The sequence below is a fragment of the Rhinolophus hipposideros genome (genome assembly GCF_964194185.1).
Source record: "Rhinolophus hipposideros genome assembly, chromosome: 24".
Lineage (NCBI taxonomy): Eukaryota > Metazoa > Chordata > Mammalia > Chiroptera > Rhinolophidae > Rhinolophus > Rhinolophus hipposideros.
In genome coordinates this window covers 6,224,337-6,252,062 of record NC_138070.1, presented here as the reverse complement: position 1 = coordinate 6,252,062, position 27,726 = coordinate 6,224,337, and the positions used below count along the sequence as shown (strand labels likewise).

Here is a 27,726-nt window from a genome sequence, read left to right as displayed (position 1 = left end):
TCAGATTGCTACCTTCTTCCTGGACCTCAGATCGTCCCCCTTTTCAGAGGTGCTGTCCAAGTGTGAGGCCCTGAAGCGAGACTCCCTGTTGGTGTAGTGGGTGAGTATCATCTGCCGAAGGCTGCTGTGGTCCAGGGGCCGGTCCACTACGCCAGAGACAGGATGTAGTGAGGAGCCGAAATCAGATCCAGCACACTTCCTTCCCCGGGCCAGCGACCCTGCCCCGTTCATGGGTGCCCAAGGCAAGGATGCCCACGCCTGTGTGGGGTTCCCCCATAATGCCAGCGGTTGAAGTATGAACATTCTCGAGGTTCAGGGAGGGGGAAAACAGGCAGAGATGTACTGCAGGGGTGCCAGACAATAACTGTTTTTCCTCCCAGGTGAGTTTGGTTTAATCTAAAGGAGACAGGGCCACCACATACAGTTGTTCAGGATGCAGATGACACAGAGATACCCTATGGGACAGAAGAGCGGATGGGCTGAAATCTAGCTCCCACCTGATTGCCAAGCCATGTCTACCAAGAAGGGGCACCTTTTCCTAACTAGCCTGTCCAGAGGGGGTGCCTCTTCTCATTTACACATACGGAGTCAGGAGGCTAGTGGGCCAAGAGAACCCAGTGTTTATCAACATTCCCCGGAACAGAAGGGACGACATCATCTGTATGTTCCCGACCTTGTGAGGACAGTGTTACCAGCAACTGTGCCCCACCACCCTCCTCTTTTAGGAACTCGAAAGGCCAAGGGAAGCCGAGCGAAGCCGGCTGACAGCAGACCTAGCTTTCACTCCGGCTAGGTTTCAGTGGCCTCAGCGAAATCAAGCAGAAGACGTGCGCACATGCTGGCATCCCCTCCCTCCACCCTGGGCACACCTGCCCATCTGAAACCTGCTCCAAGAAGTGGGGCAGCTTTTTAAAAAATCTCTATTTACTAAAGTGATGCAAGGTCATTATAAAAGAAAAAATATAAACAACACAGAATCGTTTAACTTAAAAACTCATAGTTTTCTACAAAACACCCAGGAATATCCACTTAAGTCAACCCATACATCCTCTAAGATACCCCCCTGCTTCTCAACTTCCCTCCTTCTCTTCCTCCTCCTCCCCTCCTCCTCCCTTCCTCCTCTTCCTCCTCTTTCCTTCTCTCTCTCTCTCTCTCCCTATTATATGTCAGTGTTGTGAAGGCCTGTTCTGTACATTGTACGATTTTAGCAGCATCTCCAGCCACTAGATGCCAGGAGCAGCCCCTCCTTCCAATTGTGACAACCAAAAAGATCTCCAGACATTGCTAAAAGTCCCCTGAGGGGTAAATCACTTCTGGTTGCGAACCACTCATATATATTCACCATTCATATATATTCATATATATGAACATGTATTTCACACACACACACACACACACACACACACGGTCATATATATTATATACCATTGCATTCTTTTGAGTGGCTGCATTGTATTCCATTGTATGGATGGGGGAACCATAACTTATTTAACTCTTAATGGGTGGGCATTTCAGCTGTTTCCAGTTTCGTGCTGCAGTGACCATCCTCCTACCTTCATCTTAGACCCTTGAATAAGTTTTTCTTGAAGGACCAATTTCCACAGGCAAACTTACAGGTTTAACGAGTGTCCACTTCTCAGGCTTTCCATAGGTGTTCAAACTGCCCTCCCAAAACCCCGCTGGGGCCGATTTTATCCCCACCTTCAGGGAGCAGGGCTGGTTCCCGCTGTGAGGGGGAGTGTCTCGAGCTTCTGCCTCCCAGTTGGGAAGATCAACGGGCCAGTGCCAAAAGGGCCACAGTTAAGGTTTCTGGCACCAACTATGCCTCAGGTGCTTCAATCACGGGATTGGGAGAACATGGATGGGGTGGGGCCAGGGAGGTCACGGGTGGGGTGGGACTCAAGAGCATTCAGTGAGGGTAAGAGATGGGATCAGAGAATCTTGTGAGCCCATAACTTGCCAATTTAGACATTTTGGATATTTTAAGATTCATTTTAAATGGTCACAAAGTAATTGTGATTTACAAAAAATTATCCAGGATAACTAAATTTCAGGATCTGTGGCTGGGCCATTGTGCCTATAGGGAGAAGCATCCCTGAGCGAACCATGTCAAGTGGCCACAGCCAAGATCATACCCATGAGGCTCATAAAGAGAGGGAAACTGAGGCTCAATTCTGCAGGCCCTCATGGGCACAGGTTTAGGAACCCCAACCCACAGACCCACACAGATCTGGGAGAAAGAGAACTAACCTTCATCCAACTTTTCACTGAAGAATTCAGCCCCAAACACTGGGGCATTGACCTTGATGGGTTCTGCACTCTTGAGGAGGAAAGAGCCACCCCAGAAAGGGTTGATGAAGGGTGGTAGGGTCTCGGTCTCTGCCCCTTCCATGTCCAGGATCTGCTTGTAGCACTCTAACAGCAGTAGGTCGTTGGTCTTCTTTTCAATGATGGCTGGAAAAAAACAAGCAGAACCAAAATGGCTGCTAAGAGACCTGGTGGTGTGTTTGGGCGGGAGGGGGCGCGGTGGTGTCTCAGGGTGGTGCCCCCCGCTGGAGAGGAAGGGAAGTGACAGGAAGTGGGGATCATGAGCTACTGTAAGGACAAGGCTATCTCCTGGGTTACATCATACATTCCTGAGGGGACAGTATCATGCCCAAGAGGGCAAAATTTGATTCTTGAGAGGCAAGAAAAACTGACTCTATAAGGTATAAAGCACAGACATACATACAGGACATAAACAGCTATACAGTATATCAACTGTATTAAAATTTCACGAGGAGAGGGCAATTGAGAAAAGACTGTCTAAAAAGGCTCTGTAGGAGGTGATAATGAAAAGAAGGTTAAGAAACACTAAAAATTGAGAGGCATGGGCAGCCCTGCCTTAAACTATGGATTTTTCCTCAGTGCGCTCTCTCTGTCTCAGGCTTCCAGAGCTTTGCTCATACTGTTCCTTCTGACTAAAATGCCTTTCCCTACACCCTTCCTTGAATAACCCCCAGAGGTGTTTTAAGACTCTAGTCATGCCTTTCCCGCCTGCAGGAATGTTTCCTTGACCTGCCAAGTTTGGGGGAGCAGCCCTTCGTTCTGTGTCATAGCCCCATGCAGTCACTGAAGTCATTCATTCATTCATTCATTCAGCAAATGATTATTGGATGCCCACCATGCCCGGCATTGTGCTAGAGGCTACGGGTACATGGAAGAAAAATAAAACAATAACAAGGATGCAACTTCAGTGTATATGGGGAGATGGAGAGAAAGACAAATTCAGCTAATGAATACATGTACCCCTCACAGTCCAGATGCTCATTATCTGAATTCAGCAACTACTAGATTTGGATAATTTAAAAAGTAAATAAACCTTACACTCCCCGTACTGTTGCTAGTCTCTCCGTAAATCAGAGACCAAAAATATTTGCATCTGGAACTTGCTCTCAGATCTCAAGAACCTCACAGATTCAGATCGTGATCACTTCCTGCACACAGAGACAAATTAGGTGAATGTTAAATACGAGAAGTGCCATGAGAGGGAATAATAGTGGGGCAAGGAACCAGCTTCAGAGGGGGCAGTGGCGGGATGGAGAGGGGACATTTAAACTGAGATCTGAGAATGAGCAGCCTCTGAGCATAGGACGAGTATTCTAGGAACAGCTTGTGCAAAGGCCCTGAGGTGAGAGTGAGTTGAGGGGAGGGTTGGAAGTATAAAGAGGAGAACAGAGTGACTGGAGGTAGTGAGCAAGGAGGGAGAACAGATTGAGAGGATGTGAGAAGTATAAGCAGGGGCCAGGCTCTGCAGAAGCCGACGGGCTGCGGGCAGGAAAAAGTTAATGCAGCAGGCCTGACTCTTATCCTACGACAGGCCTGTTTACCAGCTGAGCCCTAGACCAGCAGCAGGGAACTTGGATTTCAGGAAAGCTCCTACCTCCATTAACCGATAAGAGTGACTCACTGTGCCTAAACTGTGTACAAAAAAATGTGGTTTATGCTACATACCTGCCATCCTTCCTGGGAGTCTGCATGTGGGTATGTACCCGGCTGCAGCTGCCTGAGTAATCAGCCCCCAATCAAAACCCTGGGCATGAAGACTCTGATGAGCTCCCCTGGTTGACAACATTTCACACGTGTTGTCACAACTCATTGCTGGGGGAAGGAAGCACATCCTGTGTGGCCCACTGAACGTGGTGGGTGGGCTGTCTTGGGAAACTCCCAAACACAGACGATATTAAATACAATGAAACCTGAGGTTTTATTCTAAGAGCAGTGAAAGCCATTCATTCTGAATTGTCATGATTTGTGCAGGTGTATCTCTCCCTCTCTAGTCTGAGCTCAGGGCCTCTGACCAGAAATGTGTGTTCTAATTAACAGGCATTAGCTACATGCCAGGTGCCACTCTGAGCACTTGGATTTCTTCCTTTCCAATCTGTATGCCTTTCATTTCTTTTTCTTGCCTTGTTGCATTGGTTAGGACAACGAATACATATTGAACAAGAGCAGACACGCCTGCCTTATTCCTGATCTTAGAAGAAAAACATTTAGTTTTGCACCATTAAGTATGAGATTCGTTGTAGGTGTTTTTGTAGATGCCCTTTAACAGGTTAAGAAAGTGTCATTCTAGATTGTTGAGAGTTTTTATCATGATCGTGAATGTTGAATTTTGTCAAATGCGTCTGCATCTATTGAGATGATCATATAGTTTTCCTCTAAGAACTTCATAAGATAGATATTGGGTTTACATCTTTTTTTTTTTTTAGATGAAAAAAACTAAAGCACAGAGAGGTTCAGAAAGCTGCCCAAAGTCACACAACTAGTAAGCATAGAACCAGGATTTGAACCCAGGCAGGCTGTCATTAGTACCCACATGCTTCCTCATAAGGCTTCACTACCACCAAAACAACAAGCCCTCTTGCCTGATCACAGAAAACTCTGGAAATGGTTCCAATGGGCCCCAGTTGGACTCACCAAAGTATTGTGGGAGGTTGGCCTCGGTGATTTTCCCTGTCTCCCCTAACTGCACCAGGATCTTGGTGGTGTCACAATTTATCTTCTGCAACAGATTCTCCACCGAGCTCTTGAGCTGCTGTAAGGTGCTGTTCACCTCCTTGTAGCTGTTCTCATACATGTCTGCCTCCTCTGTGGTCTTCTTTAGTTTCTCCTGGTGGCACAGCCCAATTCCCACCCCATCCGTTTACTTGGGCTATTATTAGTAACAAGGTGGAAGTAACAGCGCTATGACATGAGAACGACTATTATCCCAATTTGACAGGTGAGAAAACTGAGGCTCAGGGAGGTTTAATCACTTTCTCAAAGTCACACAGCTAGGAGGTGGCTTTTCTGAGAGTCATACCCAAGCATTTGTTCCCAGGGCCTGGTTGTGTAACTCCCATGTCAAACCTTCCCGTTAAGGGACTGGTCCCACCACTTGTCCCAGAGGGACAGAAGGTGATGAAATGGAAGGTGTGTGAAAGGTCCCAAGAATAGAGCAGATGGAAGAGATCTTCAGCAGCAGCTAAGAAAGTACCCTGTGAGCCCACTGCTATTAAGACAAGTTCTCCTGCTTCGAGTATTTGCATTTGGAAAGAAGCCTCCAGAAGTCGTGTTAAAGCCCAAGGAGTAAAAAGCTGACAAAAGGACCTCGGGCAGAGGTGGGAAGATGCTTGGGGGTTGCCTGGTCAGCTTCCACAAACTGCCTCCTTTTAGGCTTTCAAAACCCCAAGATGCAGAGCAGTACCAGTCCCAAGCCCAAGGAAGTATCTGGACGCTGGGTGGCCCTATGCCGAGGATGTAGGACCCCAGGAATGTGCCCAGGTGCGGAGGGTTTCCTTGGAATTGGCCCTGCCTGGAACGTCTAATTCCAGGGAGGCCTCTCTGAGCTGCAGAGGCTCAGTGGGCAGCATGTGCTTTGCTGCCCCCCAGTGGCCCAGCGGAGAATGGCACACCATAGTTCACCAAGTGCATACCCAGAACAGAAACAAGCCACAGAGAAGGGAAAGTAAATGACCCAGGAGCACCGTTCCTGGGGCAGGAATTACTGGATTAAAACGGGACTTTGCAATCAACTCTCTGAGTTCATATCTTTGCCAGACGTGTGCTATTCAATCTCCCTTTATACCTGAATAACAAGCCCTCGACTGTATTTGGGGTGGCAATATCCCCAGCTAACAGTTATATTTCCAACCCCCCTTGCAACAGGGATGGCCAATGAGATATAAACACAGAAGTCATTGGCTGAGACTTCAGGGAAAGAACTTTTAAGCTGCTGACTCAGGTAGCAAGGCCTTTTTTCCTGTCCCACTTTCTTCCTACCTGGCTGGACCACTGGCAGCCATACTACAACAATGAGGCATCCTTGGGAACGTAAGCCACATACTAAGGATGGCAAAACAGAAAGGAGGCGCCTGGGTCTCTGATGACATCATGACCAACCCCGAAGTGCCTATCTCCAGACTTATTTCTTTACAAAGTAAATAAACTTCTATCTTGCTTAGGCCACTGTTATTTGGGGTCCCTGTTCTTAGCAGTTAAATACAAGGCAAAGCTCATACAGTATCCCAGCTCCATGATGTTGGTCAAGTGGCTTTCCCTCTCTGAACCTCAGTTTCCTTATCTGCAAACTGGAAAGATCACAGCACCTACCTGTTGGGAGGATTGAATGAGCTAGAACAAGCAGAGCATTTAGCCTAGTGCCTAGTATACGCTAATTGCTCAAGAAAGGTTTGTCGTGACTGTTATTGATTGGGAACAGGCCACAGGCAGGACAAGTGACAGAAAGAAGAAAAGAATGGGGCAGAGATCTGTCTGGAATTTGCCAGTCTGGGATGAATGTATAGGCGCAAGGGCTTGAGCTAGACTCCCTGAAGTGGGGGAGTCTTTAAAATGGACTAAAGGGCCATAGGGACAAACTTCTGCAGCGATACCTGCAGCAGAGGTTGCCTGTGCCAAAGGGTCAGGACCTGTCAAGATGTGACTCAGGCTGTAGTGTCATGGGGCAGATATCTTACTCCTCCTGAGAACCCGCTGACAGGCTGCCTGACAGACAGACAGACAGCGGAAACTCCCGCGGCCCTCCCACCTTCCCTCCCCAGCCTGGTCTTACCTCCAGCAGTCTCAGGACAGAGCTGTTATCATCGTGGGACAATTTCTGCTGGGATCGCAAGTGGATGATCTCATTCTGCTCAGGGGAGAACGAGACAGTGAGGAAAACTGAACGCTCCACTCGGGCCACACCTGAAAACCAGCCTGTGCTTCAGGGAGCTGCTGAGGATTTAAAATGATCTGATCCAAGGAGCCCCAGCACCCTGGAGCTCCTCTTATGCCCCTGGAGGTTTTGTCTGATGTTTCCTAAGTAAAAGAACAGTGAGGGCACGGGAAGGGTGGACGATTTATTTCTTCTGGAGAAATATCCAGAATAGTGTGGTCCATAGAATTTTCTGCGATGATAGCAACATTCGTCCAGCACCACAGCCACTAGCCACATGGGAATGGAAATGTGACCAGTACCACTGAGGAGCTAGTTTAAAATGTTTATATAGTTTAAATTAATTTCAACTTAAATCACCACAGGTGGCTAGCAGCTACTGCAATGAACAGGCAGCCCCAGAACAGGGGTTCTCATACTCTAGCGTGAATTAGAATCATCTGGAAGCTTGTGACAACACAGAGTGCTGGGCTCCACTCTAAGAGGTTCTGATACAATAGGTCTGGGTGGAGCCTGAGATTATGCATTTCTAGAAAGTTCCCAGGAGATGCTGCTGCTGCTGCTGCTGCTGGTCCAGTGACCAGATTTGAGAACTCCGGGGCTAGCCAATGTGTCCAGATATAAAAGGCATGCACTTTTTGACTGAGCAAGTCTATCTCCAGGAAACTGTCCCATGGAAATAACAGGAAGTGGGTAAAAGTGGCAGCTCAAGGCTGCCCATCATGTTATTATTTGTAATAGCCTCTGTTAGGGACAACCTAAACGTCTACTGATAGGGGGTCGGTTCAATCAATGATGGTACATTCATATCATGGGGGGAAATGGTCTCAAATACAAAGATCGTTAAAATGCAGATTCCTGGCCCGTTCAAAGATAATCTAGGTTTGTAGGTATGGGGTAGGGCCCGAGGAATCTGCATTTTTAAGAAGCAATCTATGATTCTACTACAGAGCATCCAGGGTCCCCAGAAGCCATTAAAAAGAACACAGATGATGTTGGGAGGTACCTATGATGAATTGCTGGGGGAAAAAGTTTACAAAACAGCCGGAACTGTCCGGTATGATCCCAGCACTATAAGTGTGTGTGTGTGTCTATGTCTGTTATATCTGTGGGGTTCTGCATGGGTGCATGTGTGTGTCCGTGTGTCTGCACAGGTGTGTACATGTGTGTATGTGTATCTATGTATGTCCATGAGGGGTGTGTGTGTGTGTGTGTGTGTGTGTGCAGGTACAGGCTTAAGGGCACGCTGCTTTCATTAAGCAATGTCACCAAAATATTAATGGACATTAACCCTGAGTGGTGTTTTGGTGATTTGTATTTTTTCTTTGTATTTTTCTGAATTACATTTTTGCACAGACCTATATATATTACCTTTCCAATCAGAAAAATAATTATTTCATTTTGGAAAAAATATTTAAAAGAACTGAGGCCTTCCAATCTTTAAAGGAAAAACAATCCCAGAAGGAACTCTACCAAAATGATGAATCAATGTTATGCCCAGGTGATGGGATTCTTCTTGATTTGGGATTTCTATTTATACTCTTTTAGCTTTGTTCCATATGGGGTTGGTTGATAAGTTGAATGAGAGGTGTTCCTTCTCTGTCCCGAACTCTCTCATGGCTCCTGTCACTCAGAGTAACTACCAAAAACTCCTCTGGAAATGTGCTCCCCCCAACTCCACGACGTCCCTCCCCTCTCGGACTTCATCTACTCCCCTCCCTTCATCTCTCTCTCTCTCTTCTCTCTCTCTCTCTCCCCCTCCCCCACTTGCAGGCACCCGAGCCTGCTTGCACTTTCCTACCTCAGGACCTTTGCAAGGCTATTTCATCTGCCTGGAATATTCATCCCCCAAAGATCTGCACAGCTTATTCTCTCACCTACAAGTCTGATCAAATCTTACTATCTCAACTGCCCATGTCCTCACCTGGCTTCAGAACCCCTCTTAACCTGCTCTATTTCATCTTTTTATCCATGCCACTTCTCACTTTCTAATATACTCTACCACTTATGTATGTATTGGGCTTGCTGTTTATTGCTTGTTTCTGCCTGCCAGAATAGAAGCTCTATGAAGGCAGGGCTTTTTGTCATTTTGTTCACTACCACATTACCAGTGTCCAGACCAGTGTCTGGCACATAGTAAGTGCTCAATAAATACTAACTGGGAGAACAAATAACCATTAGAATTTTCCATTAGAATATATAACCTTATATGTACTACATGATAATCACTATGCTAAGCTTTAAAAGCATCACCCACCCATCCCCAAAAACAGTCAGAAGGTAATAGATCAAAACATCAACGATTTTTCTCTAGGCAATGGGATAATGGGTGATTTTTAAAATTCTTTTTATCCTTAGGTAGTTTCCAAAATTTCTATAAAAAATGTATCTTTCTCTTTTACGATTTTAAAAATATTAACCTTTACACTGGAAATAAGTATTTCCAGGACTTATTCAACAGGCATTTACAGCTTTATTTAAGCCCCCAAAAGGCACACTCCTGTAACTTCAAAAGGAGCTCAGAAGCTCTTGTCGTCCAAACATCATTCTACAGGTGAGAAACTGAAGCCAAGAGAGGGCAGGGACTTCCCCCTCCTTCATCAGACACACCCTTCCTAACACCAGAGACAGGATGTAGCTAATGTCTGTAGCTAAGAGAGAAGGAACCATCATGGTAAATGGGAAAGATCTAGGTCAATCCTGTTAGGGAAACATTTCCTGCATAGGTCGGTTTCCTACGGGAGTCCTCACATCCCTCTCTATGGACTGTCTCTGTCACCCCACTGGAACTAGTAAGGTGCTCCTCCTGGAAAATGATTCAGGGTCCGGCCAACTCCGAGACCATCTTTTCTTTCTTCCTTCAGAGCTCTCTGCCTTCAAAGATCTTCCCTGCAATACTACAGATGGCCACCAGAGGGCAGTGGCGAAGCGCCTAAACCGGAGGTTGCAAACAAACCCAGCTCCTCTGGGTGAAGGAGGGCCAGCCAACTAGACCGGTTTGAAGAGGCACTCAGATTCCCAGGGAAATGTGATTTTCTGATTTTCCAAGAGGAACCAGAAATCCAGATTTTCATGTTGAATATCCTGATTTTTAAATGTTGGCAACTAATAAATTTAAAATTGGTGGTCATGGCGACCAAGCAAAAGAAAAACGAAAGCTGCATTCATCCAATTTATGACCTCTGGCGCCAGCCCTCCAAGTAGGGGTGAAGTCAGATGTTAGAATCCTAACTTTTTTTAACTTTAAAAAAAATCTGAACCCTAGTTTGAGCAGAGGTGCCACAAGAAGGCAAAATGGTAAGGTCCCAAGCACCCCCTTCAATCCCCTATGCCACCTCCACCCCTTTCGTCCAGGACTACTGCATTTTATCTGTTTTATATACTGGTGTTTCCTCCTAACCTGGATTTAAACAAAAATGTTCTATAGATTTTTTAAATAAAAGTTTGGAAACTACTGCTCTAGTCTAAGTATGTCACTCTACAGACAGGGAGACTGAAGCCCAGAAAAGGCAGGAATTTGGCCATCTTTCATCAGACACACTTGTCCTAATGCCAGATGTGTCCTAATGTCTGTTTGCCTCAAAGAGGGAGAGTACCCTCAAGGTGAATGGGAAGGTCAAGGTCAATTACTGTCTGGGACCCATTTCCTGGTGCCTCCCGTTGTGTGCACGGCCTTCCTGGGCATCAGGAATACCGAGGGAACACACTGTTTGACGGACCTCTGGAATATCACCTTCTGGAAGCGAGATGGAGGGCAATTCAAGCTCATCTCCCCCACCCCCACCCCTACCACTCACAGTGAACTGGATGTTCTCCCAGAACCTATCCACCTCCCTCCTCCCTGCCCCCGCTCTGCCCCAGGCTAGGGGTTTCCTTGCCTTCTGGCTCGGGTTGGGCCCAGCCGAGGAGAAACACCAGCTTGAGGGTAGAAGGAGAGTAAGGTCGAGGGGTACTTGCCCACCCCTTGGCAGATCACTCGTTTGGCCACATCCCTCCAGGAAGGACACAGACAGCCTTCTCCACATACCTCTCTCCTGATTCCAGAAACTGCTCCCTTCCCTCACCAATCCTGTAGCCCTCTCCCTGGCTGGTCCTTCACTCTCCCTTCTTAATTTCCTTAAACTTTGTAAATAGTCCCTTTTAAAAAACTCACCGTAATTTACCAATCTTGGGCATGCCATCTGTTTCCTGTGACAACCTTAATTGATACAACGGCCTCTATTTCTGCCATTTTCACATGCCACTTGTACTATTATTATCTATCACTATCTATTATTATCTAGTAATAGTCTTCTTTAAACCAACCAAATTTTATTATGTTTATCATTCATTATTTACTGTTTATATTACTTGTCACACCAAGTAATAATATCAGTCACAAGTTTGTTCTGCAAGCTACATTTTTCCTAATTCTCATCAAAATTAATTCATCACTGGTAAATTAAAATGTTTTCACCAAATCTAGCTGCTTTCTACTTGCACACAGCCAGCATACCTGCTCCATGTTCAGGAAACAGTGACATTGCAAAAGGAAGTGCCTCCTCGTGTCATATATGCAGAGCACAGGGACCTCTGAGGGAGGAATAATTAATTCCCCAAGGAGGTGACATTTGGGCAAGGACAAGGCTAATGAGTAGCATTTCATCAGAACAAAAGCAGAGGGGTGAAAACAGAGGGGAGGAAACAGCACGAGGAAAGCGGCAGAAGAGGGAAATGCAGGGGATGGCTGGTCCTTTCAGCTGCAGAAGCTGCCTTGGGGGTCATGATGGCAGCTGAGTCTGCAGAGACAGGCGGAAGCCAAATTTTAAAGACACTGGAGTGTCACAGTAAGGAGTTTAGACTCTATCCTGTGCAGACAGTTCCAAAGGCTGTTTATGTATACTCTGGGGAGTAAGTAGCCCAGGTTGCCAATTAAGTTTGGGAAACTATGGGTTCAACAAAGGCAAACAGGTTTCTGTACCACAGGACTTGTCAGAGCCTTTACTGTGCCCATGTACATCAGGTCCCTCCAAGATGAATTGACTTCATCTCTTCTCAGTTCTGTGAAGCTGTTGATTAACAGGTCAGCAAGAGGGCCCAAGAATGTAGGTTTTGCAGGCCACATATGGTCTGCCTGGCATAGTCCTCTGTTTTATTTTTCTTACAACCCTTTAAAAATATAAAAAACCATTCTTCACCCATGGGCTGTACAAACACAGGCCACATTTAGCCATATGTAGTTTACTGAACCCTGGATTATAAAACATGCCATAGATTATACGTGTCACTAAGGGTGAGGGGACATGACCACATTAAGTGTGTGTATCAATTGAAAGACAAATACCAATTTCAGAAAGGTTAAACTGTAGGGGGGCACAGTGTGGGCAATATAGTGTTTCCCAAACTGACTTGATCTTGAGACCATTTTCTGCTGCAGAGGAGTGTTCCCAGGAGCCCGTTCGGGGGAGCTGCTGTGGGAGGGGAGGGTCGCGGGCCCTGACCTGGATTTCCTGGGTCTTCTTGTGTATCATCTCTATGGCATTGCTGAGCTCCGTGACGTAGGTGAACCGAGCAAAGTTCTTCTCCTCCTTGGCCAGAAAGTCCTCAATGAGCTGATTCAGGTCCCCGTTCTCTGTCAGCTTCAGCAGCCGGAGGTGGGCCACCTCGTAGCTCTCAAAACTCTCCCCGTTGCTCTTCGCCTTGGGCTTCTTTGCCTTGAGAGCTAGAAAGGAAAACCAGCAAGTCTGAAAAGGAAGCCGCTCAGAGCAGTGCTAGTTAGAGAGATGTGCTCTGGGTTTTTATTATCACGCTTTGGGGAGAAGGCTAGACATTCCCAGGAGATAGGGCCAGAGCTTCACTCCTTAGTTGCTTCACAAATATCTAATTGAGCACCTACTATGTGCCAGACACTGTGCTGGGCTCTGTGGATACAAAATCTCTACCCCATGGAGATTTTAGTGGAGGAATAAGACAAAAAGCAAAAAGAAAAAGAGATATCCAAGTAAACAGAAAAAGAAATCCAATAATTATCATTGTGGCCTTGGCCTTGAAGGAGACCCATCGGATGCTGTGATGGGGGAGCTAGGTGGCCAGGAAAGTCCTCTCGAAGGTGGTGACATTTGAGCAGGATACAGGTCAAGGAAACTATGGGGACAGAGGGCCTTAGACAGGCTCCGAACTTGACAAATTCGTGGAATTAGAACCAAGAAAGTTCTCCAAGCCTCATTGTCTCCAGCCTGGATAGCTGCAATAGCCCCAACTCTCCTAAACTCAGTCTTCTCTCTCTCATTTGGCCCCCACATGGCAATCAGAAGGATCTTTCTGGGTACATCTGGCCACACGACCCCTTCACATGTGTGGCTCATCAGTGTCCTCAGGATGAAGCTAAAGCTTGTCAGCATGGTCCCCTCTACCCTCGGGAGTGTGTACCTTCTTCCTTCCTAGCCTGCTCCTCGAACTTCTGACGATCATTCAGCTTGATGAGCAGGAAGGATTTGAGCTTGGTCTCGTGGGCGTGGGCGTAGACATACTCCAGCTCTCTGATCTCCATATTGTACTGGGAGATATCCTTCTTCTGGCGATCCTTCATGGCAGCCATTCGAGCCATGGCTTCCAGTCTGGGTGAAGGGGACAGAGACCCTGAGTGTCCTGAGGATCCTCCCTTCTCCTCTCCTCTCCTTTACCAGTCCACAGGGACTTTATGCCAATGACCATTACTTCTTTTAATCATGGAGGTTTCTGGGTATGGAGGAACAACCCTCCTTACCTGAATGACAGGAGCTACCAGCTCTAGACCACCCCTAGGAAATTATTTTTCTATCATCATCATCACCATCACCATCATTGCCACTTGTCTGTCGATCACTATGTCCCAGTCACCCCCTTATACACATATATTATTTAATCCTCACTACCACCCAAAGAGGTCCCACAATAATGTGGTAGTGATAGAGCCGGGGTTTAAACCGAGATCTCGCTGACTCCAAAACCTGTGCCCTTCACAGCTAAACTGTATGCCTCTTGTCCCTGGGTGAAGCTGGGGGATAGGCCAGACTGAGAGAACCCCTAGGACTCCAGGCAGGGGCCCCTGGAGGAGACGGTACAGCATAGAGACTTGAATCTCAGCTCCATTTACCTGGATCTCAGGTAAGTATGTTGGCATCTCCAAGCCTCCACTTCCTGGTCTATAAAATGGGGATATAACTCCTCGGGCAGTTGTAAGGGTTGAAACACTACCCAGAGCATCTAGCATCGTGCTTGGTACACACTTGGTGCTCAGGGTTATTATGGTGATGATTTAAGGTTCCTCAACACATAAGCACAGGAAGCAGTGGTGGCCCAGACCAGGAAGTTAGGTGCTCAGCAGGGGGTTAGGGGACACTTTTGCCCCAGGGTCTCTCCCTCAGCCCACCTCTGCTCATAGGCCTGAGAAAACTGTTCAATGGCCACATTCATGGTTTTCTTCTGCACTGACAGGCGTCGATGGAGCTGCTGGGAGACGTTGTCATAAGCAGCCTTCTCGTACCGGAGGTCCTCAATCTCCTTCCGGAGTTTAGCATTAGTGGTTAGCAACTTGTGAAACTGTACGGTGACCTGTGGGGAGAGCTGTGCTTCAAGACAGGTCTCATTCCTGGGGCATGAGATAAGCTTCCAGAAGGCGGCCACCCCACCCCAGGCCCACAGAACAGGGGTTTTGAGTGCTGGGTGAGAGGTTTGAGTTGGCTACCAACTGGCGCCGTGGCCTTTGGCAACTTACTTTTCCTGGATTTCAAATTTCTCAGTACTTTTATACCTAACTTTTAGTTTTCATTAACTACAGGGGAGAGGGAATAAGCTAAATGACACTATGAGGAAGAATCAGCCAAATCCACAAAGGAGAACTTTCTACAGGACAACTGACCTGGCCTCTTCAACAAGTTGACAACATGAAAAAAGTTGGGATGGGTCTGTTTTAGAGCAGGGCTTCTCAAACCCAGCACTGCTGACATTTTGGGGTGGATGATTCCCTGCGATGGGGACTGTCCTGTACTTTGTAGAGCTTAAAGAAGCAAGGAACTGCTGAATTGACTCAGGAAGAAATAGAAAATCTGAATAGACCTCTAACAAAAAGGCCAACCTCTATAGGCACGTCATGATTAAATCATGCATGCATGTATGAATTCCTTCATTTAATCAACAGAGGCTCCCCGAGCACCTAGTCTGAGCTTCCCACTGTGCCAAGCATTAACGATTCTTAACCGAGGGGATCTTCAGCCTTACTGGGGTTGTTAATAATAGTGCAGATGCCTGTCCAAGCCTGAGAGGCTCTGATTCAATGAGGGTGGAGGAGACCCAGGAACACGCACCCTAGCCATTCTGAGGCATGGCTGCAAATCACTATCCCGGGATATTACACAGACACTGCCCTGCCCTCAGGCAGCTTCCAGGCACCTGGAGGAGGCAGACAGACGTCAGATCAAATTCGTTTCAGCCACGCCTGGTTAAAGCCTGGTGGTCAGAGTTTTGGCAAAGCTAAGCGCTTTTGTGTAGTGATAGGCTTCCCTCCAATTCAATTCACTTTCCTTCTCAGCTGGCTCACATCCTGGGCGCTGCAATTTCACAAGCCAGACTGGAATGTGTTTGAATCTCCCCAGCATTCCTTCTCCCTTTCTTTTGGCTCTTCTAGGGGAATCACTTCTCCCTGACTCTCAGACCACATAGTTAGGGCTGCCCTCCCCAACTTGGGGGTGGGACAGTCCAAGGGTAGTCACGTGACTCAAGTCCATGTATTCCATTCTTTGGATCACAGTGATTGGCTCAGAGATGGGCACGTGACCCAAGCTGCCCCGATGGGAACCCTGGGACTTGTGGTTGAACTCTATGCTCCCTTTCTGCTGGTGTTCTTCACATTGGGGGCCACCCAAGTATGAAGTCCACCCAGAGGAGAGATGGACAGACAAGTGTCCTAAAGATAGATTTGGGTCCACCTATGCCTAAAGGTACCATTTCTCCCCCTGAATTTTTCAGTTCTATGACCAATACATTACCTTTTATGCTTCACCCAATTTGCGATTTAGAGAATCCTGCTTAGTGGCAAAGTCACCGTAGATTGAAGGTGATCAGGAAACACCACTTTTCCCTTTATCAAGTTATGCATGTGTATGCCTAATATTTCTTAGAGACCCCAGAAGGCTCTAGCCCAAATAGAGGCATGAACAGAGTGGCACGGGGGAAGAAGGGCTAACTAATTCTGCCTGGTGAAGGGTAATATTTCAGCTGCTTCTTGAAAACAAGCAGGAGATTTTGAAGCAGGGAACTAAGAGTAGGCATCCCAGAAGGAGTTGGCGCTTGGGGTACAGAGTGGGGGAACAACAAAACATGCTAAGATGCTGAGAGCAAGGGCACCTTGGGTAACAACGGGCCAATAAGAGAGGATGCCGAGTGGGAAGAACACCGTGGGTGGATGGTAAATCCTAACAGGTTGCCTGGCACTAGTTCACCACCTCCTGAGTCAACCACTAAATGCGTACATTCTGCTAGTGGCTCCACAGACATCACTCTTTATTGGAGCAAAGGGAAGCAGAGCTGCAGAGAACACTTTACGTACGAGATTTAAACGGGTTTCCAACACGTGGATCTGTTTTTGCAGTTTCTGGAGGTTATTGGCCTCCTGTATTTTTGTGAAGATCTGTTTTTGGTCTATAATTTTTTTCTCCATCTGAACAATCTGAAAAAAGAGACAGACGGAAAACCCAGCTGTGTTAACATCTGTATGGGTACAAATTCAACAGTTCACTAACTCAAGTGTGCTAAAACAAAAACTGTAATGTTCTTTCTTTTCCTATAAATGGAATTTTTATTTCTCCCTCGGGTGCATGCTCAGTTCAACTTGGTCTTAGGCAGTTTGGGGTAAAATGAGGCAGTTTAGAGTTTTTACTCTCATCCGTGCAAATAAATTTCACTCACTCGTGGGAGTAAATTCCATCTTACCCTAAAGACATGGTTTCCAGCAGAAGTGGTATTGTCGCCCATAAAGAGCCTTTTGTAACCTTGTGGAGTGTGTTTTGGCTCTTGCAATGATGGGACACTAGTGGCATTTAATGGGTGGGTCATGAGATGTCACACGTCCTGCGACATGTGAGACAGCACCAAACGTCCAAAAATTGTCCCCCATCCGTTGTGACTGTCCAGTGCCCCTCTGGATGTTAAGCAGGTGGAAAACCTCTCTATGATTTTCTGTACCTAGAATCAAACTGTCTTCTATATAGAAACACACATTATTTTTCATTCAGTTCTGAAAGCTACTGAATCATCCAGGAACGTAGTCACTGTATAAATCAAGAGAATGCTCTTTAATTTGTTTGGAACTTCACCAAGAGTTGGTCGTTTTGGAAATCGTGTCACCAGCACAACCTGGATCATGTTCTTTGAGGCCAAATTTGCCTACAGGGTGGAACCCTCAGTGATTCTGCATATCAGTAACACGCCTCTGTCTGCATCTTTCAGACCAGGGGTCTGCAAACTACATTACTTTGAAGCGACATACCCAGAAATCCGGCCTACAGACCTACAAATGTCAGCTGCATTATTAGCACACAGTCACGCCCATTCTTTATTGTCTATGGCTGTCTTCCCGAGTGGAGTAGCTGCATTGTGGCCCACAAAATATTTACTAGTGATCGCTCTGCACAGTTTGCTGGCCCTGTTTTAGACAAGTCAGGCCAGAATTGATATTCACATATCAAAATACATAATTTTACATTTATTCAAATGAAAAATTTCAGTATAAATAACTTTCTTTCATTTTTCCTTTATATTAACATTAGCACATCATATGGATTTAAAAGAGTAAGTAAGGGTGAAGGATTATATCATCTATGAATTTCAGTTCAGGATTAGGAAGGAGGTGTCGCAAAATATTTGCTGTCACAAAGGGGTGTTGGCAGACATAACGCTGAGTGGAATAAGTCAGACACGAAGAACACGTCCCAGAAGAGGCCATTTATATGCAGGCAAAAGGAATCTGTGATTCTAGGGGTCACAATAGGGGTTCCTTGGTGGGGGGTTAGTGGAAGGGGCCCAAGGGAACCTTCTGGGTGCTAGAATGTTCTATATCTTGATCTTGGTGATGGTTACACAGGTGTATAAATATATAAAAATTCATCAAGCTGTACCCTTAAGATGTGTGCACTTGACTGTATAATTAATAATTCGGGGAGGGAGGGAAAAGAAAGGAAGTTTCCCTAAGGAGGAAGGAAAAGAAATGGGTGCTAGGAATGATAGATTTAAGAACCAACTGTCCTAAAGGGATCCACAAACAGGCTGTGTATTTGGCGGGTCCCATCCTACTGGAGAGTGTGGTATTCACAGATCCAAAGCCTCTGGCTGGAAACTGAGACAAAGGTATTGGGTTTGGAGGCCAAGGTCCTTGGTGACCCCAGAGACAGCAGTTTTAGCACAGGGGACATTGCTTTCACCACTGGGAGTGGTACTGGGGACAATGCCTACCCTATAAAGGCAAACTGAATGTGGACAACTTCTAGACATTTCTAGAAAGGGGAAAAGCTGACACTAATTTGGAATTCTAGGAATGTTGCATTTTATTTTGTTTTTTGTGCTTGGTTTTTAGGGTTTGTTTGTTTATTTTAGATAAAAGAGACAAGGAAAGAGGGAGTGAAGAGAAAAATGAGGACGGTCACTGATGAAGCCAGGTCTTCGTGGAAGGAGGGGTCTGGCCTTGCAGAAGGGCAACAGGCACCCCTTCCTCTGAGGCCCACAGGCAGATGGGTTGAGATGGAGGTTTCAGGGTCAAGGTACCGGGGAAGGTGTGGCGGCTGTAACCTTTTAAAGTAGGTGAAGCAAAGCTGAGGCCACCTATGTCCTACTTGCTCAGTAAAAAGTAAATGTCCTCAGTAAAAGTTAAAGTTGTAGGTCCATGGAGTCTGGCCTCTGGCTGGGAGTAAGGAACCCCAGTACTGCCTGGGAGTGCAGAGCTTGGGTTGATGAATTCTGGGAGCGGTTGCATCTGGAATCCTATTAGTGTCCCTGAGTTTTAATCCCCTTCAGGGATCCCCAAGCCTTCAGGAAAGTTTATACAATACAATCTCAGCCATCACATGGGACAGTGAGAGAAAAATCTATCCTAGAGGTTGCGTACTATGGCCAGGCAGGTGGCATGGACTGTAGTTTGTGACCCCTGGTCTACCCGGAACCAATTATGGAAATTCCATTTCCCTTTGCAGTGATTGGCCTAGAAATGGGCATATACCCCAGCCCTGGCTGATGAAGGGAAATTTGCTGGAAGGATTTTCCAGCAAAATCCTTATGTGAAATTTTGTGCAATATTCTCTCCCTAATAAGAAGAGACTACCATGTAAGAACACTTCCCATCCCTTCTTCACACCTTTCAATGTGATTATATGAGAAGCTGTGTACCAGCTAAGCTTTGGCAGCCACCTTCTGACCATGAGGGGAGGGCCAACCAAGAAGAGGAGATAGAAAAAGAGTTACCCATCACTGAAGAGCTATAAAACCATCCTTGTATGGCCTATTTCTAGACAAACATCTTATTATGTGAAAAAAACAAACCTCTGTTCTCCCAACTGCTTCCAGTCAAGAAGTCTATTACTGCAGCCCACACACTCTCACAGGTATATCAATAGCAAGACGGGGGCTTAGATGACCAGACATCAAGAGAACCATTGGGTCTCACACTGGTGACGCAAATGAATGGTGTTTATGACTGACATTAGCCAGATTTTGGAGACACACACATTCCCTGCCAAATTCCCTCAGAGCAAGAGCAGAGAGCTTCATGTCAAGTCCGGTTCCCTGTTCTACTTTGTTCTCCTCACCTGTTCTATGCACAGGCAGTATCCTAACACAAACCCCCTCCCCCCAGCTCACCTATGAAATAAAACAAAGGACTCGTTTTAACATATGGGAGGGTAGCGTCTGCAGACTGCGGCCCTGCCAGCTCTAAAGGAATGCCTGCCCCTGCCCAAGTGACCTGAGTCCTCGGGCTCCAGCTCCTTGTCAAAGGAAGCTGGGGAGTCAGCATTTCCTGGTGGCGCTTGTGATGAAATTCAGCATCCCATTCCCTTTGGCGCCTTTATGTCAGATGCTGCTTTTTGTGATGCTGTGAGTAATTTGGCCTTGGCCCAATAGGAGACATTATCCAAGGCTGCACAGACGGAAACGGATTGCCTACAAAGACGCTCTTCCCCAGATGAAGGCGCATTAACGGTTTTGTGAGGCCAGCCAGGACCCCTGCCTCCAGCAACCCTTTGCAAAGACCGAGCTTTGGGCATTGTGTGGTGGGCACAGCAGGAGGGGATTCTGGGACCTGCCCACCCTGGGATCCAATTGGGCAAAAAAGGTGTTTGCATTGGGCAGTGAGCACCATGTTCTTTTGAGGATCCCAAACTAGGTTGCGAGGTGGGCACAGCAGGAGGGGATTCTGGGACCTGCCCACCCTGGGATCCAATTGGGCAAAAAAGGTGTTTGCATTGGGCAGTGAGCACCATGTTCTTTTGAGGATCCCAAACTAGGTTGCCGTTTCCTGATGTTTCTGAGGACCCGTGTCCCATTTTTTCTTCAGTTTTCCTTTTTCTTGACTTTTACTGCCTCCTTTCTCATGCACGCATGCATTCATTCATCAATGTTTATTAAAGACTTCCTCTGTGCCAGACAACAGAGGTCCAATGGAAATCCAGACAGAGAGGTCCCTGCCCGCAGGGAAGTTACAGTCCAGGACTGGAAACAAGCCATGAAGCATGATGAGCTCTAGGAGAGAGGGCTATGAGGTCCTGTGGACACGCACAATAGGGACACCTCACAGGGAAAGATGAAAGGATGACTATCCTGCAGGAATAGCATTTCAGCTGAGACCTGAAGGATGAATAGGAGTTCTCCAAGCGGAGGGGACCAGGTAGGGCCCTCCAAGGAAGAGGGAACAACATGTGCCAAGGGCTGGAAGCGAGAGACAGGTGTGGATGAAACACGGAGGAGGAGGGGGCAGGAGAGAGGGTGGAAAAGGCAGGAGGGCGCAATGCTGCACAGCTGGCAAACCTTACCAGGAGTCGGACTTGATCGCAAGAACAACAGAAATTACTGAAGTTTGAAGCAGAGGAAAGATAGAATGAGATTTCCAGATTCATCCAGTCAGTAAATATTTACTGAGAACCTAGTATGTACTGGGCATGGAACAGGCACAGGGGGTATGATGGGGAACAAACCAACATGGTCCTTGCCCTCATGGAGGTGCAGGTGAGGGAGACATTAGACGACACCCGTATTGAGGCATAAGTACCATTGTGAGAAGTGCTATGAAGGATGTGCCGTGAAAGAGGGAAAGGGGGTGTGCTGGGATCTTCTGTTTGCGCCCTGAGATCCACTGTCCACCCTGCTCCACACACCTTGCTCTGTCCCCGAGGAAGCTGACCTGGAAGGAGTCCACAGTGGCTCCTTTGCACTGGGGATTGAGGGTTAGGAGAGAGAGGCTGGGGTATTTATCCCCCTGACCCCTCCGTGTCTCCACCCTACAGGGCTGCAGCGTACCTACTCCGTGCTCACACCTTTGTAAATCGCCCCTTCATAAAACTCTTCTCAAAGTGCCCTACTGAGCATGTTACTTGTTCCTGGTCAGGGACCCGACTAATAAAAGAGAGAGGGCCAGAAAAGGCCTCCCTGAGAAAGTCACATTTAAGTTAAGACCTAAAGGATAAGCAGCCGGGGGTCGGGGGCATGTGCAAAGGTCCTGAGGTGAAAAAAGACTGAGCATATTTGAACATAAGTCTTTTACAACTGGGGTGAGATGAGTTAAGGAGGGAATGGTGTGGGATAAGGCCAGAGGGGCAGGATCATGAAGGCCTTTCAAGCCATAGTAAGGGACATGCAGCAAATGTCAGAGCCGTGGGAGGGCTACACTTCCTGGCCCCTTCTGAGGATGAGTAGAGCTGACTACTTTGGATACAGGTATGTGGGGTATTTATGGGTTTGGTAGACTATTTTGAGCCAATGAGTCAGGTGCATAAGTGACACATCACCGAAGCATTCAATTGCCAGTGGGAGACTCTCCAGAGCTCTCTTTTTCTCCACCACAACACCTGGTAATGTTCAAGTTGGTCACGATCCTATCAGCCTGGTCCCAGGATAAGAAGACACAGGAGCCTCTAGCGAATCCCCGATAGACATGAAGGATGAATGAGGAAGAAACCTTTATTATTATGTTGGAGCGAAAGTAATTGTGGTTTTTGCAATTATTTTTAACCTTTTAAACCGCAATTACTTTTGCAGCAACCTATATTTTAAACCACTGAGTGGAGGGCGGGGATGTTTGTTACCACAACATAACCTAACAACTCCTGATTGATACAGATACAGTAAGGATTTGGGAATGGATTCTAAGTCTAGTGGGGAGGCACTGGAGATCACAGTGGAGAAATAGGTCGCTAGAACTGGGAGATCAGAGGTTACAGGTGGTAGAGGTAGTGGCCACAGTCACATATATAAAAGTTTAGGTGGATGGGGAAGAGGGGGCGGGGTGTCAAATCTGGCCTAAGGCATCATGGGTATTTCCCCCACCACTTCCCCTTTCTCTGGGTTCTGGTTTACCCTTTAAGAGAAAGACCATACCTTCTCATCCAGTTCAGCCAAGAGCATTTTCATCGATGTAATCAAGGCCTCATAGTCCTCCTTGGTTTGCAGCAGGAAACGCAGCTCCAGGTAGTTTTTCTCATCCAGATTCAAGTTCTTGGAAGACTTGATGAGACTCAAAAGCAGGGTGATCTCATCTTGCTCCTCTTGCAGGCTCTTGATTTCCTTGCTGTGGGGAGAGCAGCACACGATGAACCCTAAACCCCAGAGTTTACTTTGATCAGACACTCCAGACTCCTTTACTGTGAAAGGAGACTCAAGAGAGGTACATCCCACCTGAGCAGTGGAAGGGACTTGCCCAAGTCTGGGGTCCAGGTCTAGAACTCAGATCGCCTGCGGCCCAGTTCACTGTAACTTCTACTGCTCCGTCTTTCTCAGGGGCATTTTCCCCCTAAGGAAACATGTTCTGCTGTTCCTGTCAAAATCCATTAACCAGACAGTGGTGAGAGGTCCCACTTTCTCTTTTGTCCCCAGCTCACTGGCATCTGTCTGATTTTGCAGACTTCCTTTCCAGACCTTATAGCCAATTATCTCCGATGAGAGGCAAACCCTCATGGAATGTCTCATGGAAAATGAGACAGAATTTTTCAGTTTTGCCCAACACAGGGAGACACAGTAACCTCTAACCTCCACCAGTTTCTCTGCTCAGGGTGCTAATGATTTGTTAAATTGGCTGACATGAGTCTCCTCCCTTCTCTCCCTCTGTCTACTCTGCAGAGGGGAGGGGGTATGGGGTATGGGCAAATGGGGATTTTGAAAAGAGAAAAGAAGGCTCAAGTGACTGAACAACAGGAAGTGGTACAGAGGTTGAGTTTCTGACAAACTCTGGGGACCCTCCACCCGCTGCTCAGTGCGGTTTGCAGACCAGCTGCCTCAATGTCTTTCAGAAACTTAAAGAAATGCAAAAGCTCAGGCCCCAATTGGGAACTACTGAATCAGAATCTGCTTTGTAACAAGATCCTCAAGTGTCTCAGATGCCCATTAGAGTTTTTGAAGCACCACACTAGAACAGCAAAGAATGTTCTAGGGCCTGGGTCTGCAAAAATGGCCAAAGAGTAACTATTTTAGGCTTTGTGGGCCAGACGTCTCTGTTGCAACTAATCGACTAAGTAACCACAGACAACGCACAAACGAATGGTTGTGCCTGTGTTCCAACAAAACTTTTTTTTTACAAAAACAGCCAGCCAGCCAGGCTCAGCCCACGGGCTGTCCTTTGCCGACCATTGTCCTAAAGCAGCACCGTCCATTCAGCACCATCACGGAACATTCTGCAGGGATGGAAATGGTCTCTAGCTGCGCTGTCCAATAGCATCCGCCAGGCACAAATGGCTCCTGAGCACATGAAATGTGGCTCGTACAACTGAAGAGCTGAATTTTTAAATTATATTTAACTAATTGCAAATGTAAACAGCCATGTGTGGCTAGGGACCAGCGAGTGGACCCAGTTCTAGTGCATCTAGTCTTCTAAACCTGGCAGCTGGGACTTTTCGCCTCCATTTAAGCCCCTCTTGGAAGGGGGGGGGATCTTTGTTAAGGTGGAGAGAAAAGAGAGGCAGAGCACAAGAGTCCATCAGAATTAGGCTTTCAGAGGGGTCAAAGCCAAAGGAAGGTCTGTCTGTCTTGTAGGCAGGGCTGCGACTGCGGTGAGGGGAATGAGGTGCCCCCAAAGTATGAGGAGGTCTTCACTTTCAGGGTGGAGCAGGTGCAGGGTTGGCACTGAGTAAAAGCATCTCCTTAAATACTCATATGGCACCCTAGGCACCTCACCCAAGCTCGGGCCCTATATAGGGTTCAGGTGTTTCACTCGGAAGCACTGGAAATCTCCACTCCCTTCCCTTTCAGTTCCATCACACTGAAGCCAGATCAAATGGGTTGGGGCAAGGGACAGCGCAGTGCAGAAGGGTGATGCAAGACAAACTGTCAAAGACGCGCCAGGAAGGAGGCCCTCCCGATGCCCACCGGGGGCAGACTGTGAACCAGGGCTGCAGGGACAGATGGGCAGGCTGCAGACTGCACAGCCCAAAGCAGCAGCATCTGCTTGAAAAAATATCATCGACTTGTTGATTTATTACACTTTTCTGTGAGGCACTTTGTCTTGTTCTAACCAAATCCCTACACAATGACAATGTTTCCAACAGATGGCAGTAAAGTACCTTGAGAAAGGGTCCCTTTTTCTAACTCACAGGAAGATCCCATATGGACTAGCAGTGGCTCTGAGTGAGTCAAATCCATGGAAAATCTATAGAATCCCTTTTCCCTATCCTCTAAACCTCACGTATCATCTAACAGTAAGATTTTCTATCTAATAACGGACAGTTTCTGCCTGTACAAACATTATGGACACAGATAAGGAATTACATTCCCTTGGAGGGAATCTAAAGACGCCTGTTTAATGTTTATTCCACCCCCACGAACACTTTCCTATTGCCCAAAGAAACTACACACACCATAATTCTAGGGCAACCCAATTTCCAGCACTCTCTAATGCAGATCCCATAAGGACATGCATGCAGGAAACGTCCTTTGGGGTGTCCACAGACTGATTTCCCCTTCTCTGGACACTTCCCGCCTGCAGTGCTAGAACCATAGGAATGACACCCATCGCCATTTTGTGTCTATGCCCCAGCCTCCAGCCACATCTGATAGGACCAGGAGTAGACACCTGACCCAAAGTGAGCCAGTCAGATTCTCCCTCTCCTGAGAACTGGGTATTAGAATTGATTTACAGCAGTTTCTCTGTGAGTCTCTTGGTAGGTTAAGAGTTGGGGGTGGCCATCTCCCACCAGCCAGAGCTGAGATTCAGAGAGAGAAGAACAAAATCCATGTGTAGAAAGAAACAGGACCCAGAAATGGTTTCTCATCTGGGTCCTTACCTGGGACACAGGTGCCCTGCTCCCCTTGGAGTCCCTGAGACACCCGGATTCTATCCCGGATTCTATACCAGCTAAAGGTTTCCCAAGTGGTCCCCAGATGGGATTCAGAAGTAGGTCCCTGCTCCAAGGTCACATGCAAAGGCAAGCCCCATGAAATTAAACCCAAAATTTTCTCCCACTTCACTCAGTACAAACTCCAACCATCACTTACTGCTGGTTCATGATCTTCTGCTGGGAGTGAAAGTTAAAGGACTTCCGACTTGCCACCATCTTCTGGAACTGCTGCCTCAGCTTCCGAAGTTCCACTTCAGCCAGCTGCTCTTTGACCTTCTCTGAAGGTTCCTGGGGATCGTCAGAGTCTTTTCTCCTGTGCTTCTTCGACTGGGTGAGACAGGGGTGGGCATGAACAACAGATTAGGTGACTAGAGAAGCCCACATTTCAGCTCAAGGGCAGAGAGCAGCAGGGGGTGCCTGGGGCAAGGCTGGAGGTGGAAGACTACCCTTGGATGATGTCAACTGCTTATCTGTTACATGGAAACCCACACCCCTGGGTTGCCAGAATGGAGAGAAGACTAGTGCTCATTATTGCGTAATGCAGAGGTAGCCTTGCTGTGTGACCTTGGGTGAGTCACTTAATGTCTCTGAGCCTCCGGTCTCTCATCTACAAAATGGGCACCTATAGATTTGTTGTCAGGATTAGATGAGCTGATATGTACACAGTGGACAACACAATGCATGACTCACAGTTAGCTCCCTGTACACAGACGCTCTTATTACTTACCATTGGCATCTTGAAGGAATCCTGCTTTCCCTCTGATCAGACACCGGAACCAGGGAGGTCAAAGCCAACAAACAGGTGCTCCTTTCTCTCTCTGCAGTGCCCTGTCCACAATGAGAAAAGGAAGAGAACTTGTGAGCCTCCCCTTCTGGCAGTGCAGGACCCTGCAGTACCCTCTCCCTGCCGCCATTCCCCACCCTCCACCCCCAGTCCCTTCCTCTTCCCACCGCTTGGCACATGAGGAAGACACGGCAGATGGCTGCCCGGGGATGAGAAGAGGTTTCTTGTTTTTTAAAGCAATGTTTGCTTGAAACCTGTTCCTCTTACGATTTATTGTTAGGAGCCAGGAAGATGGTTCCGGTGTGTCGGTTACCCTTCTGCTCCCTGAGTCCTGAAAGGAGAGGGGACAAATGGCATCGGGGCAGTGTGTCCCATGATGGGGTTAAAGCGAGACCCACTGAGCCTCAGCTGTGGGGCACATGCGCACCCCTTGCCTTTTAAAGCAGGAGCCAGTGGTACCGAGAGGTATCTTTATCATGTCACAACCTGAACCTCATGTGGCCCACAGGTATTCAGAGAAGGGGACAATGTTAGCCCTATAAGCCATACCGGGCTGTGAGACCCACTACACCCCAACTCCCAGACCTCATGGACTAGATTTCTAAGGCCGAAACTTCTAGCTTTGCCACCCACTGAGGTCCTGCAGTACAGTGGTTGAAAGCATTGGTTGTGTCACTCATCAGGTCTCAGCAAAAATTACTTCTCAGCCACTTATTCACCTTGGGCAAGTCACTTTGTTCAGTAGGCCTCAAGTTTCCTTCTCTGGAAAATAGAAATTCTAGAAGCCACTTCAACAGGTTGTTGAACATGTTAGACACTGAGCCTGGCACATAGTAAGTGCTCAGTAAACAGCGGCTGGTATGATTTGGGTTGTTTCCTGTGGTGAAGGTCCAGTGCAATGAGTGTTTATGAGGGTTTGAGGGGCATCAGTGTTCCTCTATCTCCTGGTAACAATACCTGGGATTTCCTGTGGGAAGCCATGCCCCCCCATCATTTTTAGTCCCTCTGGGACTGACCCCACCCCATCACCTTCAGGATTGGAACATAGGATTCTGGATGGGCCAATCTACATAATCCCAGCCATCTAGCCTAAGGAATCAGATCAGGGATATAGGCACATGACCCTGGCTAGTCCAAGCAGAGTGAATAGTGGAATTTAAGATTGCACACTCAGTGAAAGAGACTGTTTCCCGCTGCACTTGAAC

General features: G+C 47.3%; 1 protein-coding gene across 1 annotated transcript; it reads right to left on the bottom strand.

Moving 5' to 3' along the window:
- On the bottom strand, positions 1–26,601 carry CCDC63 (coiled-coil domain containing 63; the record flags this gene model as incomplete). Its single annotated transcript, XM_081037051.1, has 11 exons — positions 26,465–26,601; positions 25,895–26,064; positions 22,790–22,979; positions 16,761–16,880; positions 14,586–14,767; positions 13,604–13,791; positions 12,676–12,896; positions 7,094–7,168; positions 4,960–5,152; positions 2,251–2,454; positions 1–146 (listed from the first exon to the last, which is right to left on the bottom strand). Exons 1-11 carry the CDS (start codon positions 26,471–26,473, stop codon positions 1–3), a joined length of 1,698 nt encoding a protein of 565 aa, XP_080893177.1. The 5' UTR covers positions 26,474–26,601.
- Positions 26,602–27,726: the final 1,125 nt, after the last annotated feature.